The 14,499-nt window shown below is 43.8% G+C and overlaps 1 protein-coding gene across 2 annotated transcripts; it reads left to right on the top strand.

The window, feature by feature from the left end:
• The first annotated feature begins 529 nt into the window (after positions 1–529).
• Positions 530–13,908, top strand: POLR3F (RNA polymerase III subunit F). 2 transcript variants are annotated; one of them, XM_075496607.1, is made up of 9 exons: positions 530–658; positions 1,511–1,628; positions 3,724–3,791; positions 4,822–4,889; positions 5,673–5,785; positions 7,805–7,948; positions 8,714–8,785; positions 10,151–10,342; positions 10,944–13,908. In XM_075496607.1, exons 1-9 carry the CDS (start codon positions 603–605, stop codon positions 11,019–11,021), a joined length of 909 nt encoding a protein of 302 aa, XP_075352722.1. In that variant the 5' UTR covers positions 530–602; the 3' UTR covers positions 11,022–13,908. The 2 variants fall into 2 exon arrangements, with proteins under 2 accessions (XP_075352722.1, XP_075352721.1); XM_075496606.1 differs by having other exon boundaries at positions 8,714–8,821.
• Positions 13,909–14,499: the final 591 nt, after the last annotated feature.

Here is a 14,499-nt window from a genome sequence, read left to right as displayed (position 1 = left end):
CAACACCCACTTGTACAGCCCATGCTCACTCTGCTCGATCCCATCCCACAGCCCTGCCCGCCCCACTCGATCCCTGCTACCGAGCCCCTGCCCACCCCGCTTGATCCCAACCACAGCCTTGCCCACCCCACCTGATCCCACTCCACCCTACAGCCCTGCCCGCCCCACTCGATCCCTTCTACTGAGCCCTCTGCCCACCCCACTCGATCCCACCCCACAGCCCTGCCCTCCTCACTCAGTCCCTGCTACTGAGGCCCTTGCTCACCCCACTCGATCCCAACCACAGCCTTGCCCACCCCACTCGATCCCTGCTATAGAGCCTTGCCCACCCCACTCGATCCCCGGTACAGAGCCCTGCCCGCTCCCCGCTCGATCCCCGCTTCCCCCCCCCCCCCCGCCCTCCCGTTACCACAGACGCCGCGCGCCCGGCCGCGCCCCCGCCCTCCCTCCCCTGGCCCCGCGAGCGCGGCCGCCCATTGGTCCGCGTTCCGCTGCTTAGCAACCGACCCCAGTCCCCCCTCCTCCGGCGCGCAGCTCCAACGTCATCTCGCCGCGCTGCAGCCGGGTTCCTGGCGCGGCTGCTGGTCGGGGTCCGCTGCGCCATGGCGGAGGTGAAGGTGAAGCCGGAGGTCCCCGACCCCATGGATATAGAGAACAGGTGCGGGGCAGGTGGTGCCGGGGGGGGGGTCCCGGGGGGGGGGGGGGTCCCGGTGGGAGGTGGGGCGGCACCGTGTGTGTTGGGGGGGAGGCTGCCGGGCGGTGAGGGCCCTGGCGGCGGGGGGAAGAGGGCCGTGAAGGGGCAGGGTGCGCTGGGGGTGTGTGGGGGCTGGCAGGGAGGCGAGGGAAGCGTCCTGGGTTGGAGTGGGGCAGGTGGCAGAGATGTGGGGGCAGTACGCAGGGCACAGGGCATGCCGGTGCCTCGGGGGGTGTTGGTCGAGGCCCGGGTGGTGGTCGGGAGACGGGTCCTGCAGGAGAGGTTGGCTGTTGTTGGGGGCACTGTGTGTTTTGTGCCGGGGCTGGGAGGTGCTTAGGTAGCAGTGAGGGATGGGATCGGGTCACCTTCGCTGCCCTGGTGTCTCTCTGTTCTTGGAAAGGGGAATTGTGGCTTTTCTGCATTAAGTAATTTTTTCTAAAAGGTACTTCATCAGGATTTGCATTCTCTGACTAGCTAGCAATTCCTTCCTATCAGAACCTTTTGTATAATGAAACTGTACAGGGAGCTCTAAATCCATGCGGTTAATAATGAGGGCAACATAAAAGTAAATTGGAGCAGCATGTTCAGGTTGTCACAAAGAGCAAAGGTAGTTTGTCCAGCAGTTGCAAAAGCATATTTGTCAGCACAGGGAGTAGATGCTAAGTTCCCTCAATAGGTATGACCACGAAGCAGTTCATTGGTACTTTTCCCCTGAGTTGTTCTTTTCCCTCTCTTCCATTCTGACTCTAATACTGTTTGGATGTAGGTTTGGATGCAATAGAACATGATTTTAAACTTGCTTTTCTCCTCCCCCAGGATTATTGAGCTGTGTCATCAGTTCCCTCATGGTATCACAGACCAGGTGATTCAAAATGATATGCCTCACATGGAAGCCCAGCAGCGAGCCATGGCAATCAACAGGCTGCTCTCGATGGTAGGGTGATCTCAGTTTCCTCATGTTATTTCAGCCAACCCAGAGCACTCTTCATACACACAGTCTGCGTGGTAGCAACCTGTTGGTTAGGGCTAGCAAATTAATCCTTTTGGATTTAGGGGCATTTGCCATAATGTACAGTTACCATAACTTACTTTTGGTTGTTGTAAGCACTTGTGATTGCCAAAACCAATTAAAACATACCTCAACTTACTCTTTCCATTCTGTAATACAAAGTTGACATGAACGTGTATATCCATGTGGATTTCTAGGTGAGGAAGCTACCACTGAGAAGTACCACATTTGTTTTTTTGATGTGTCTAGAGTTCTTTGGTCTTCTTTCCCCCGTCTATTACTTTGTAAAGCAGAATGTAACAAAGTGGTCTAATGTAACAGTCGGGTGCAAGTGTAGTTGCAGTGGTTCAGCAGATGGAAAGATGGCCACAGGTGATAACCACAAGGCCCGTTAATGATGGGGAATGAATTAGCTAGAGATAAAAGAATGGATGTTCGCCTGTGCTCTTATGTGTGAAGGTCTTCTCTGAACCTCTCACAAAATCCCAAAGTTGTGGAATACTCTGATAATATGCAGGTGAAACATCTCAAGGAATTTTTTTGCATCTTCTGTAAATGTCCCACATCTTGCTGGGCATTTCCCTTCGCTGTATCAGGAGTCAGCCTAAGATAAGAGTGAGGATCACAGTCAACTACTTCTGCCACGTGTTCAGGAATAGCTAGTGGCTGTTTAGTCTTGTTAGTTCAGTGTGGCATAAACTTGAGTATCAGCTAAATGTTCAAGGTCTTTAAAGATCAAGATTTCTTTCAGTTCTATAGCTAGCTGCTTCATGGGCATGTGAAGTCAGGAAATAAAGCGGACTGAGTGGTGCAGTCAAGAGAGCTCTGTTGAAAAGAGGGGCACTTTCTTTCTCAGAAAGAAGGATGTTGGAAAGTATCCAAACTGAGCAAGGTATGGTGTGTTGGGGTTTTTTAATAACTGAAACTTCTTAGCTTGGACCATACTAGGTGGCAGTGGAAGTAATCTAATCTGTCTCTTTTTGGTCTTTCTGTTATAGATATGAGGTTTATCAATACATTGGATGTGAGCTTGTGTGCTCAATAACTTTAGAAAGATCTAGCCAAATTTCACAATGAGGCTTCAAAGATAGTTAAGTCTCTAGAATTCGTTTAAAATAGATGCCTTGGGCAGTGGGGAGTGTGTGGGGAGATCTGGTAAGTAGCTCAAATATGGGGGTAAAACTGCAGTGAGATCTCAGCCTTAATAAGCATCAGGTACTTCACTTGAGATAAGCTGCAAGTACTTCATCTGCAGAAAAGCATTGAAGGGGATCATCTTGAAGTGTGAGCTCCAGTCAACCACATAATGCAAATCTATAAGAAACAAGGCTGTTAATTATGGGAAAAGGATTAGCTGGCAATGAAAGAGTGCATGTTAGTTAATGCTGTTATACACAGTTGTGCTCTTGGGCTTGCCTAATTACTTGCCTCTTCAAAATCGGAAATAAGAATTTGCCTGGCCTAGGCACAAGTGTCAAGGGCAGGACAAATGTTTTGTGTGTGTGAGATGCCAGTAATTTGCCTCCAAGAGGCACTGTTGATCCTGGCTGGCAGTTTTCCAATGATCTCTACTTAGTAAAAAAATAGAACTTCGCTACTGGAACTCGGAATTGTTCAAAACTTGTTCAGTAGACCTCCAACACGATTCTGCGTAGCCATGCAAATGAGTGTTTTGGTGGAAAGCGAGAGTGAAGTATACAAGAACTTGATGTCCCTTGTGCAGTGATGAAAGTTAGGAAAAATAATAGGAAGTGCATAGATGTTGTGGGAGGGTTGGGAACTGTATTTGTTATTTCTGATAGCAGATGGTATGTGGATACTTGTAGGGGAAAAAAATATCCTCAAGGATATTATTGTTACCAGTGGTTAGAAATGTTAGTTTTCCCTTTTCTTTATTCAGTTGACATGAAATAAGGTTTTTATTTTAGAATTTTAGAAGATTCTTGCCTCACTCTGAAACAAGCTATTTGAAGGAAAGTAAATGCAAGGAAAGTAAATGCATTGTGCCCATTTCTCCTAGGGGCAACTGGACCTTCTCAGGAGCAATGCAGGTCTCCTGTATAGAATCAAAGAGTCTCAAAATGCAAGGTAAGCCTCGTGTTTGCTGGATAAATATATTTGGAACACAATTCCGCAACTCACGTGCAGCATTGCTGAGAAGACACTCAGCAATGTAATATGGATTCTGTAACATGGATGTTACAGAACATAACTGCTTGGTTCAGGAGGGTACACTTAACTCCCCTGAGCTGATCCTGAAAACTGTTTTAGGTGTAGTGGTTTCTACTGAACAGAGGGTGCCATGGGATTATAGCTTTAACTTGCTAGCAGAGTTTCTGGTCCAGATGAGAGCAAAGTGATTTGTGCAAACATTATGTATCTGGTCAGGTGGAATCCAGCTGAAGCCCCGCCATACCATCTGCAGCCTGTGGTTCTGTGGTGTTCCTCACTGCTCATGTTACAGGATCAGTGCTCATATTTACAGCTGTTCCAGGAGGCCGCTTGAACTGCTACTCATGATCTTTGATTTATTAAAATGTACCTTCAAACCATGTCTTGTGATGCATATGTAAATCTGAGTGAAAGATGCCTTAGACATGCTTCTGGAAAGAAATATCCTTCAAAATTATCCTTAGTGCAGGAGTGTCATCCTCTCTTTCAAATGCTTTAGAAAAAGATTGCTGAGTTCAGGCTTTCTCCAACCAGTGAAAAGGCATGTTTTAGAGTTGGGAGCATGCCACTATCCCTTTGTAGATGTTCTGTCTAGAGACAGATTATCCTAAATTATGCTCCATGCTGTGTTTGACCTTCCACAGTTGTGTTAATACATGACTCCAAATTCCCCATTGTTATGACAAGTTGAATGACTCCTGCTTAGTCACTTTTCTTTCAGACTGTACTCTTTTCTCTTTACTGTGGCTTCTCAGTGGCAAGCTTGGCTTGATCCAGAGAGGTTTAGTGTCATGTATTATATTTGCCAATGGCTGGCTTATTGTGTGGGGTTTTTTTTCCTTTGTGCATTTTTTTTTTTATAGTACTTGTTTTCAGTTTAAAACAAATCCCACTTCTTTCAAATTTTGGACCTTTCAAAAAACCTGGTGTCTGTCTTATTTTACAGTAAAATGAAAGGCTCTGACAATCAAGAGAAACTGGTTTACCAAATTATAGAAGATGCAGGCAACAAAGGTAGTTTAAATTATAATCATGAATGGTATTAACTCTGCTTACTTATGGAACCGTTCCTGTCCAAACTTTTAAATGCTTGTTCAGACAATACAAATATAACATCTGGAGTCGCCATACCAGGTCTGTAGCTAATGTTCCATGTGTCCACTTTTTAAAAACAAAAGAGAATACGACATATTTCTCTATTAAAATAACAACCTGTCCTGGTTGACTTGGGGGGGGAGGGCTCTTTCAGAATATTTGTAATATGAATTATGATTTATCTATGGGACTGTCAAGCTAAGGAATCCGCAGAACACTCACTACTAAAAAGAAAATGTGATATCTGTATCAGATTTGACAGGGGTACTGCCAGCAGAAACCAATGCTAGCAACTAGGCTTTCTCAGCAGTCGTTGCACACCATGGTTGAGAGACGGCAGCTAGAACTGGCTGTCATATTTTTGTTGAAGCAAACACTAGTTACCTAAAAATGCAGGAACGTTTCTGTGATGTATTCATGTTGGCAGTGAAATGGGGTCCACTTGTAAGAGCTCCCGGAGGAGAGGTAAAGGGCAGAAGGACAGTGTGGTGTTTGTGGTATGCATTTCTTGTTTTGTCAGTTGTTTTTTTTTGTTCCATCCCCTTCTGTCCTTTCCCTCCCTTTTGCCGGGAGTGGTAGGATCAAGGATACATCCTATGGTAAGCGAGTCAAGCAATGTTGTGATGTGACTTTTGGTTTGTGAGTATGTACAGAAACAAATGGTTTCTTCTATGCATTTCCATTCACTTTGTTTTAAAACAGGTATTTGGAGCAGGGACATTAGATACAAAAGTAATTTGCCTTTAACGGAGATCAACAAGATACTGAAAAACTTGGAAAGCAAGAAACTAATTAAAGCAGTTAAATCTGTGGCAGTGAGTATTTTATGACTTTTTTTTTTTTAAACCATTTCAAACATTTGCTGCATGCTGAGTATGTTTGAACAGGAGACTGGGAGCAGAGAAACCTCATTCTGCCTCCAGCTTTCTCACTGACTATCCACTAGCGCTTGACTCTCTGCCTTTAGTGTGCAGGTTTGAGCTGTAACATATATGAGAGGCTAAATAATCAACATACTACTAACAAAATTATTAATAATCTAATTAATAAACACATCACTATTAATATACAGTTCTATCACTCTTCCCACCAGTACTAATTACATACCATTACTATCAAATTGCAGTTTTAGTTCTGTTAATTCTTTATTGCACCCAACCGTTGTTATAGTTTGTTACCCTTCACAATCATCTTGCGCTGCTTACTACTGATCTGCAGTTCTGTCACCATTTTCTCTGGGCTTCCATACCCAGTCTCTAGGACATAAACCTAGGGAAGAGTTTGGTGGGTTTCCCTCCAGCATACCAATGGGCTTGGGTCCACAGGTCAGCTTCTCTGCTGTCCGTAGGCATCCACACTCCTGCTGTCTGCAGATCCTGCCCTCTCTTGTTCTCTGATTTTTACACCTTACTCTCTTTCTTGTTTCTTAACTCTTTACCACCCTTGTCTGCTTTCTCCACTCAGTCTCCACCCAAATAAGCAACCTGCCCATAATTACTTTTTCTCCATTGGTCCCAATGTTGCTGCACCACAATTAGGTATTTCTGATACTGAAGCAATCTCAGCCTTTTATATGGGACTAGTGATATGGTTACCTAGCTGCAAGTGGCCTTGCAAGGTTCCTCTCCCCCCGAGATCCTGAAACTCCCTTCAGTTATCAGGTTCATACTGTATTTGTATTGTTTACTTTAAACAATTTCCAAGACATTTGATTCTGTTTTAGTCCTGGTTCCTCTACTTTGTTCCACTACTCAAGTACTTTCTTATCTTATGTGCAAACAGTCCACATACTGGAGTAGGGCTTATCCTTTTCCATGCTTTTTCTCAATCTATTGTAATGCTCATGCAACATCCTGCTCTCCCTTACCTGCTTAATTACAGATCATTGGTATTTAGCATGTTTTTTGCACATTCTCCTGGTTTCCAGCAGAGAGTCTGTCTTGCTGCAGGGCCTGGTACACCAGGAAGACCACTTGTTTGTGAACTCTTGGAAGTTTTATATTGTGTGTCTTTTCTATGTGCCAGTCTCATCTGCACCATAGAGGCAATACCTTGGCTTGCATGTGTGCATTTTGGGCAGGGGGCAGGGGGGTAGTGAGAGGTGAAGGTAACTTCCTTTTAAATAAAAATCAAATGGAGATAAAGAAGTTGGACGTAGAGAAGCAGTAGCTTTTGCATGTTGTTGTGAGAGATTCTGGCTTCATCTAGTCATATAGGGGACATAACGCTGCTAAAATTGCGTCAGTGGTTGCTGAGTAGTCCTTTGGACGACCATTGTCCTTTAACTGTCTGACTGCTAATATCAGGACTGAAGCAGCATTCCCGTTCACCCCGTCTAAGTGTGGCAGTAAGGAGTGGGCTTGCAAGGGCTAACTGTAGCTGCAGAGTTTAATGATGTAAGGGTGGTCCTATCGTCAGTGCATGGGTTGTCTCTTGCAGAAACAGTTGTAAGCCTCTCCGTTAACTTTGTCCTTGCTGTCTTCTAAAGATACTTTCCTGCCCTCCTTTGACTGTGGAGGGGTATTAAAGTCAATAGGTTAAAATTAAACTCTGAGATCTTCTTCAGTGAGATTTGTATTGTGTGCACGTTGTTAGTAGGATTCTCTCTTCTAATACTATGTTACAAAATTATTAGGAATCTGAATGTATTGATCTTCTGTCTATCTCCATCTTATCTGTGTGTCAAACATGTTAATGATGGCTTGAGTCAGCTGGATTGCTGTGCCCCAGGTTTTAGGAGTGATGAACTACCTCTTTTTGCAGATATCTTCTTAAATCTTCCTTTCTTATGGAAGACTTTCAGCTCTTAAGAGCTGTGTGCTTTTCTCTAACAGGCATCCAAGAAGAAGGTGTATATGCTATATAACCTGCAGCCTGACCGGTCAGTGACTGGTGGGGCTTGGTACAGTGACCAAGACTTTGAGTCTGAATTTGTGGAGGTGTTAAATCAACAATGTTTTAAATTTCTACAGAGTAAGGTGAGTGCCACTATGAAAGTTACCTTCCACTTGTTTTGTGCAAGTAATTCTTTTCTTTATAAAACTAGTGACAGGCAAAGCTTAAGTCTTCCATAGTGTTTTCCGTAAGCGTTGGCCATTGTTATAACCGGATTAGCAAATCTGTACTGTACATATTTGTCACAGCAAGTGTGATGGTGGTGCATTTTAATAATGCATATTTTCACACCCTGTACAGGGAGTGAAGCCTTCTGTCTCCAAAGTCCAATGACAAGCTAGGCAGCAAAGAACACAGGACCAAAAAACCTAGCAAAAGTCACTGCTTTTCCTGCAGGCTCTTAATTTCTGAGAGAGTGGAAGGCACTAGTTGGTCAGCTCTGCCTAGAAGACAAATTTTATCTATTATAACTCCAGGAGAAGCCTGCTCTCTGTTAAATAAGTCCTATGCAGATTACAGCATTTCTCTGTTCCATTAAAGTATATTTTAACTGGCACTAGGTACAGCAGAAACTTTTTTTGTGTCAAAAAAAATGCCAGATGCTGATATTCCTTCGTATTAATCTAAATCACTGTGTAAATTTTGTCATATTTAGTGTAAAATTATGTTTGTGCACTGCATTGTCTCATGTACATCAGTCTTAAGGACATAGCTTTAAATGCTAAATAAAAAACATGTCCCAGAAAAGGTTTGGAAATCAACTTTTATATTTCAGTCTGCCTGAAACAACCACGAAGGAGGCTTCTGGCAGTGAGTGCTGACTATAATTCATCTTTGCTTTTTCTCAGGCAGAAGCAGCTCGAGACAGCAAACAGAACCCTATGATACAGAGGAACAGCTCATTTGCCTCATCCCATGAGGTGTGGAAATACATCTGTGAACTCGGTATCAGTAAGGTCAGAATAGATTCATCTTGCTACTCTCAAAATTCTTAGTGCATGACTAGCTACAGGAGTTGGGTCCTGCAAATTTGGCGAGGGTCTGATAAGTTACTGTATTGGACGTGGGCTTTGCTGCTTTATTGCTTTTTGAAAGGGTCATTGGTGCTGCATGGGATTCCAGGGTAGTTTGTACATGTGGGTTTTCAAAGATGTATAACACAATTAGCATTCACATCCTTGTTGATGGGAACTGGAGTAAGTTTTCCTTTTAACAGTCTCAACTGGTTTATATTTTAGAATTTCTCTCAAGATTGCCTATGCACTTCAAGCAGTTTTAAGGGAGGAAAAAAAGGAGGAGGAAAAAACCTCCAGAATTATTGGTCACCATCAACAGGCATCTCTTCAGTAGTCTGTCTGTCTTCTTTCATGATCGTTTTCCTGTAAAACTGGATATGTATCATGCTAGGATGATACAGACACGCTTGAGGTGCATAGGGAAGTTCTTTTTGGTAAGCCAAGGTGTTGTGGTTTAACCCCAGCTGGCAACTAAGCCCCACACAGCTGCTTGCTCACTCCCCCACAGTGGGATGGGGGACAGAATCAGAAGAGTAAAAGTGAGGAAACTCATGGGTTGAGGTAAAGACAGTCTAATAGGTAAAGCAAAAGCCATGCACGCAAGCAAAGCAAAACAAATCAAGGAATTAATTCACTCCTTCCCATGGGCAGGCAGGGGTTCAGCCATCTCCAGGAAAGCAGGGCTCCATCACGCGTAATGGTTACTTGGGAAGACAAACGCCACTGCTCCGAATGTCCCCCCCTTCTTTCTTCTTCCCCCAGCTCTATATGCTGAGCATGACGCCATATGGTATGGGATATCCCTTTGGTCAGTTGGGGTCAGCTGTCCCAGCTGTGCCCCCTCCCAGCTTCTTGTGCACCCCCAGCCTCCTCGCTGATGGGGTGGGGTGAGGAGCAGAAAAGGCCTTGACTCTGTGTAAGCACTGCTCAGCAGTAATGAAAACATCCCTGTATTATCAACACTGTTTTCAGCACAAATCCAAAACATAGCCCCATACTAGCTGCTATGAAAAAAATTAGGTCTACCCCAGCCAAAACTAGCGCACAAGGCTAGCGTAATCCAAAAGTGCTTGGGAGGTAGGAGGTATTGGTATTTGCTTTTCTTTTTGTATCTACACAACCCCATAAAGTGCCCAGCGAGAGCGGTGCCTGTATCTGGGCTAGGTTAGAACTCTAAGGTTTGTTACTCATGGTATTTGCTCATTTCCTCATTGCAGGACTTACTGGTATGCGTCTTTCCTAATATTTATTTCACAAATTATTTCTTAGGTAGAGTTGTCAATGGAAGACATTGAAACCATTTTAAATACACTAATATATGATGGAAAAGTGGAGATGACTATTATTGCTGCAAAGGAAGGGACAGTAGGCAGTGTGGATGGACAGATGAAGTTGTACAGAGCCGTTAGTCCTCTCATACAACCCACTGGATTAGTCAGGACACCCTGTGGACTCTGCCCCGTAAGTAACTAATTCTGTATATGAATAGGTGGGTGCATGCAAATTTTGAATACAATCCTGCAGATGGCCAGCCAGCACATTGCCAGGTTATGCCCGTGAGTGACTCTTGTGGCTTTCTAAGCCAACTATGTTTGAGTGTTATCCGTGATGCCTTCGCTATGGTGGAAGAGGCGGGTTCTTTAGTTTAGACCAGGATGTTTCCCACTTATACCCTGTCTTTTTACTGGACTGTAAATGAAAGGGTGCTGTCAAGTGTAGCCTGTTCCAAATTATATTACTGTATTTTCTGATCCCAAGTTTGCCTATTTATGTTTTTTAGCAAGCTAACTTATTTCTGTCTAGCTTTTGGTCTCTCCTGCTTGGATTGTAAACTGATACGTAGGTAAAGCTTGCCAGTGTGTCCGTTTGCATCATTTACTACAGTGGCGTCTGTTTTGCTTCTCTTCCTCAGAGCTGGCATAGGACTTCCTAGATTTTGGCCTCTGTTAGACTACTGCTTTCCTACTGGGGAAGGAGCAGAAAACATGCAAGCATGTTGCTTCCAGTTAGATAGTGCTTGCTGTATATAATTACTCTACTGACACAGGGCTTGCTTTTGCAGGTTTTTGATGATTGCCATGAAGGTGGTGAGATTTCTCCATCAAACTGTATTTATATGACAGAGTGGCTGGAGTTTTGAAGTGAAGGCAAACTGTAAACTGGACTCATGCTTCACAGCCAAGGTGACAAAGCAGCTTGCTTTTTTAAAAGTGGACTTCTAAATGTGTGAGCAACTTCAGGACATGGAGTGACTGTTTTTAATGAAACATAAAGCAGCAACACGTCAGTTGCGTGAGCAATCCTGTGAGTGGACTGGAAATCGAGTCAGCACTGAAGATCAAGGCTGAAGTGGAAATGTAGATCCATTCTTGTACCAAAAATTGGTTGTGTGACTTGAAAACTGCCATAGAACAGCTGGGTGGTGATGCATCACTTCCAAGGACTGTGTCGAGTGCTCCACAGACACTTACTCTGAATGAGAGAAAAGTCATTAGCTGATCAGAAAAACTTGCTAATGAGCATTGCCAAGAATGAGATCCCAAACTGCTTTCAGATTAATGCTACTGGTTGGTGCTTAAGTTCTAAAGCTAACACTTCTCTCCCATGATAGCTACCATCTAATTGAAGATTAAGAATGTGATGTGGGAAAGATCTTAAATAGGTCAAACCGAACTCACTGATTCTTTATTATCTTTCTTACCTGCTGATTTATCATTAAAACCCTGATTTTTCTCATGTACATCTGTGCTTCATTTCCTCCATTGCTGCCATTGCCTAGTGATACATCTGTTGTATTTATTCCTTCATCTGACAGCTACAAGATCATCATCAAATGTGTTGGTGTGTTCTGGCAGCTGCATCATGTATATGGATATGTCAGCTGAAATTTGGGAAGAAGTATTCTGGGAAGATGTGTTTTCCAGAATAGAAAAAGAGTTCCTCTGGCCTGATGGTACAGGGAAGATTTTTATAGATTATCTGAATACCCTCAGGGTTGCAAAAGATGCCAGTTTGTACATAAATATGTCCTCTGGCCTTGGTTCGTGATCTGAGAAAGACATAATACTGGCATATCATCAAAAAGCACAATCTTATCTTCCTGTGATGTGGAGCCAATTTGTGTTTCTCTTAAGTGTCACCTCTCTGGCTCCTTCTCTGTATGACTCCGGACTGATGGATTGGCAATAACATATAGACTGTGGTGGTGTTGTAAGCCTTATGCCCAGGGTGTGCCAGGCCATGGACTTCTTGAGAGAGTTGTGTCTAGTTTCCTCTGGCTATTGATGTCCATCTGGCAGTATGAAAGGGGTGATACTATCTTTGGAAAATATAGGTTCAGATCCCACTTGGGAAGTAAACAGATTTTTGTACCAACTATGTTATGCTAATTAGTTAGTCAACCTCTTCCTTAACCTACAATCAAGCAACCTCTAGGAATAAAAAAAGGTCAGCTCCTTATTCGTAAATGAGAATACTGTGCATGTATGGTACAGCCAGCTCTCCACTATCTAGCTTAACAGAGGGCTGGAATGAAGTACTAGCAGGCAGGGTAGTGTAGACACATGGACTGTGCAGAGACAGTCTGGTCCCAGTACAACTTGCTACCTGTGGCTTAGCCTTGCTGCGTCCAGGCTGGCTCTCTACACAACTACTCAGTATCTTCATGATAGCCTGCCAGCACTGGGAAACAATTAGCAGGCCAAGCACAACACTGGACCTGTTACATGTAGCTATTTTCAAAATGCCCTGTCTGAAAATAAGCCCTCCTGGACACTGTGGTGGGAGGGCAATGGTCAAGCACCTCTACAACTGAGTCATCAGCACGCCAGGTAATCTGACCATAAGGAGTAAACAGTGGGTAACAGAGATTTTGGAAGACAGTTTACTTAATAAGGGTAGGAGACTTTACATCAGCTATTTCAATCCTGTCCAGGAGTTTGCACCTTCTAAAAGCAGTCTGAATCCCATAGAAGTGTTCAAATCTTGCTCAATTCTAGTTTTCCTACTTACAGTGTGGGTTGTGGACAGAAGGCTAATGGTGGTAAGTGCTGTACAAAGAATTAAAAAAAAAAGTTCCTGTCCCACACAGGGACGTTATAGATTAGATACAGGAGCAAAGGCTCCTTGTTTGTGAGTAGGCATGCTGTCCCCAACTGGAGCAAACAACTAGTACTGATAAGCTGGCATGCCCATGGAAGGGGTTTGATTGTATTAGCTAGTGTGTGAGCACCCACAGCCGGCTCTTTCTTTTGTTGCAGTGTTGTCTGGAGGCGACAGGGATGCCTATCTCTACAGAGGCAGAAAGGCTCTTACAAAAGAGATGTGGGGGTGAAATGATCAGATGTTTGTTCTTTCTCTGCCCCCTTTAATCACTCAGCACATTGAAGCCTGAGGAAAACGGTGCTCACTTCACTGGAGGGAGCCTTAACCTCAGCTTCAGACATCCGTTATGTGGCCAAAGGTAATTTCATTGAGGTGTGGGGCAGGGGTTGCCTTTGTCTTCCTGCCTTCAAAGAGCACCTAACACAATGGGGTCCTGAATCCTGCTGCTTGGAGATAACACACTGTTTGTGCTCTCCTGCAGCTAGAAGGTAGCTTTCAGGGAAACAACATGTCTTTATCATGCAGGTATGTCACTTTATGCAGTATGACCGTATTCATTGGCAATAAGAAAAAGAGAGAGAGCTTGTCATCAGTGAACAGCTTTAGGAAGTAGAAGCTGGTTTATTAAGCTCTCTATATTCTGGCTCATTTGTATTGGGGTTTTCTGGTTTAGATGACCTTTGTGGTCTTGGAAGCTTCTTAGTGGTGCAGCTGTAAAAAGACTTCTCAAATTTGGAAAAAAACATGCCTATAGAGAAAAGTTAAGCAATTTTACTTTCTTATCTGTAAAATAGCAATCTGTCTGATCTATTTCTAAATGAATTAGAGGAATGATCTTTCTGTCACTCTGGTTCTTCATGAACCTGGCTAATCTATCAGCCTGTAATTCTTTTTTAAAAAGTGAGTAAATGCTAAAATATAACGTTAATAGTCTAGTCTTTTTTTTCCTCCCTGAGTTCCTTCAGTGTTCTACCTAGCGAAACTGTCCCCCATACCGAACTGGTATGAAATGTAACGTTTTGAGGCAGCTACAATACTAGCTCCACCACTGAATATGAAAACACTTATGTGTAGAAAGCTGAGAGCTAAAGTTAACCCTCAAAACATGGATGACCGCTTGGAAGCATGATCTGCTCATTTCTTTATGCCAGCCTCCTACAAGAGGTCACAGTTCAGCTGCTGCAGGACCTCCTGGGTCGGAGAGCTCAGCCCCGTTACCGTGAGCCCTGGGGTGTGCAGACCCTGCTGTGAACCTATCGGGCTATTCTGGGCGGTTTCCTCACTAGTGGTAACTGACTGTGCAAAAGCCACTTTGGTCACACCCAAATGCCATTTTCACTTGGAACCAAGTGCAAGATTGCTTTTTATTTCCAAGAGAAACATTAACTACAGTACCAGGCTGTATTGTGAACTGACGGAGTATGGCTAGCAGGTAGTTTAACACGTCCAGCCTTTACAGTCCAAAGTTTAAAACATTAACATTAATGGCAGACTTGATAGTCTGCTTTGATAGT

The sequence above is a fragment of the Mycteria americana genome, chromosome 3 (assembly GCF_035582795.1).
Source record: "Mycteria americana isolate JAX WOST 10 ecotype Jacksonville Zoo and Gardens chromosome 3, USCA_MyAme_1.0, whole genome shotgun sequence".
In the NCBI taxonomy this organism is placed as follows: Eukaryota; Metazoa; Chordata; class Aves; order Ciconiiformes; family Ciconiidae; genus Mycteria; species Mycteria americana.
The sequence above is the reverse complement of the archived record's forward strand: the minus strand, read 5'-3'. Positions and strand labels throughout refer to the sequence as shown.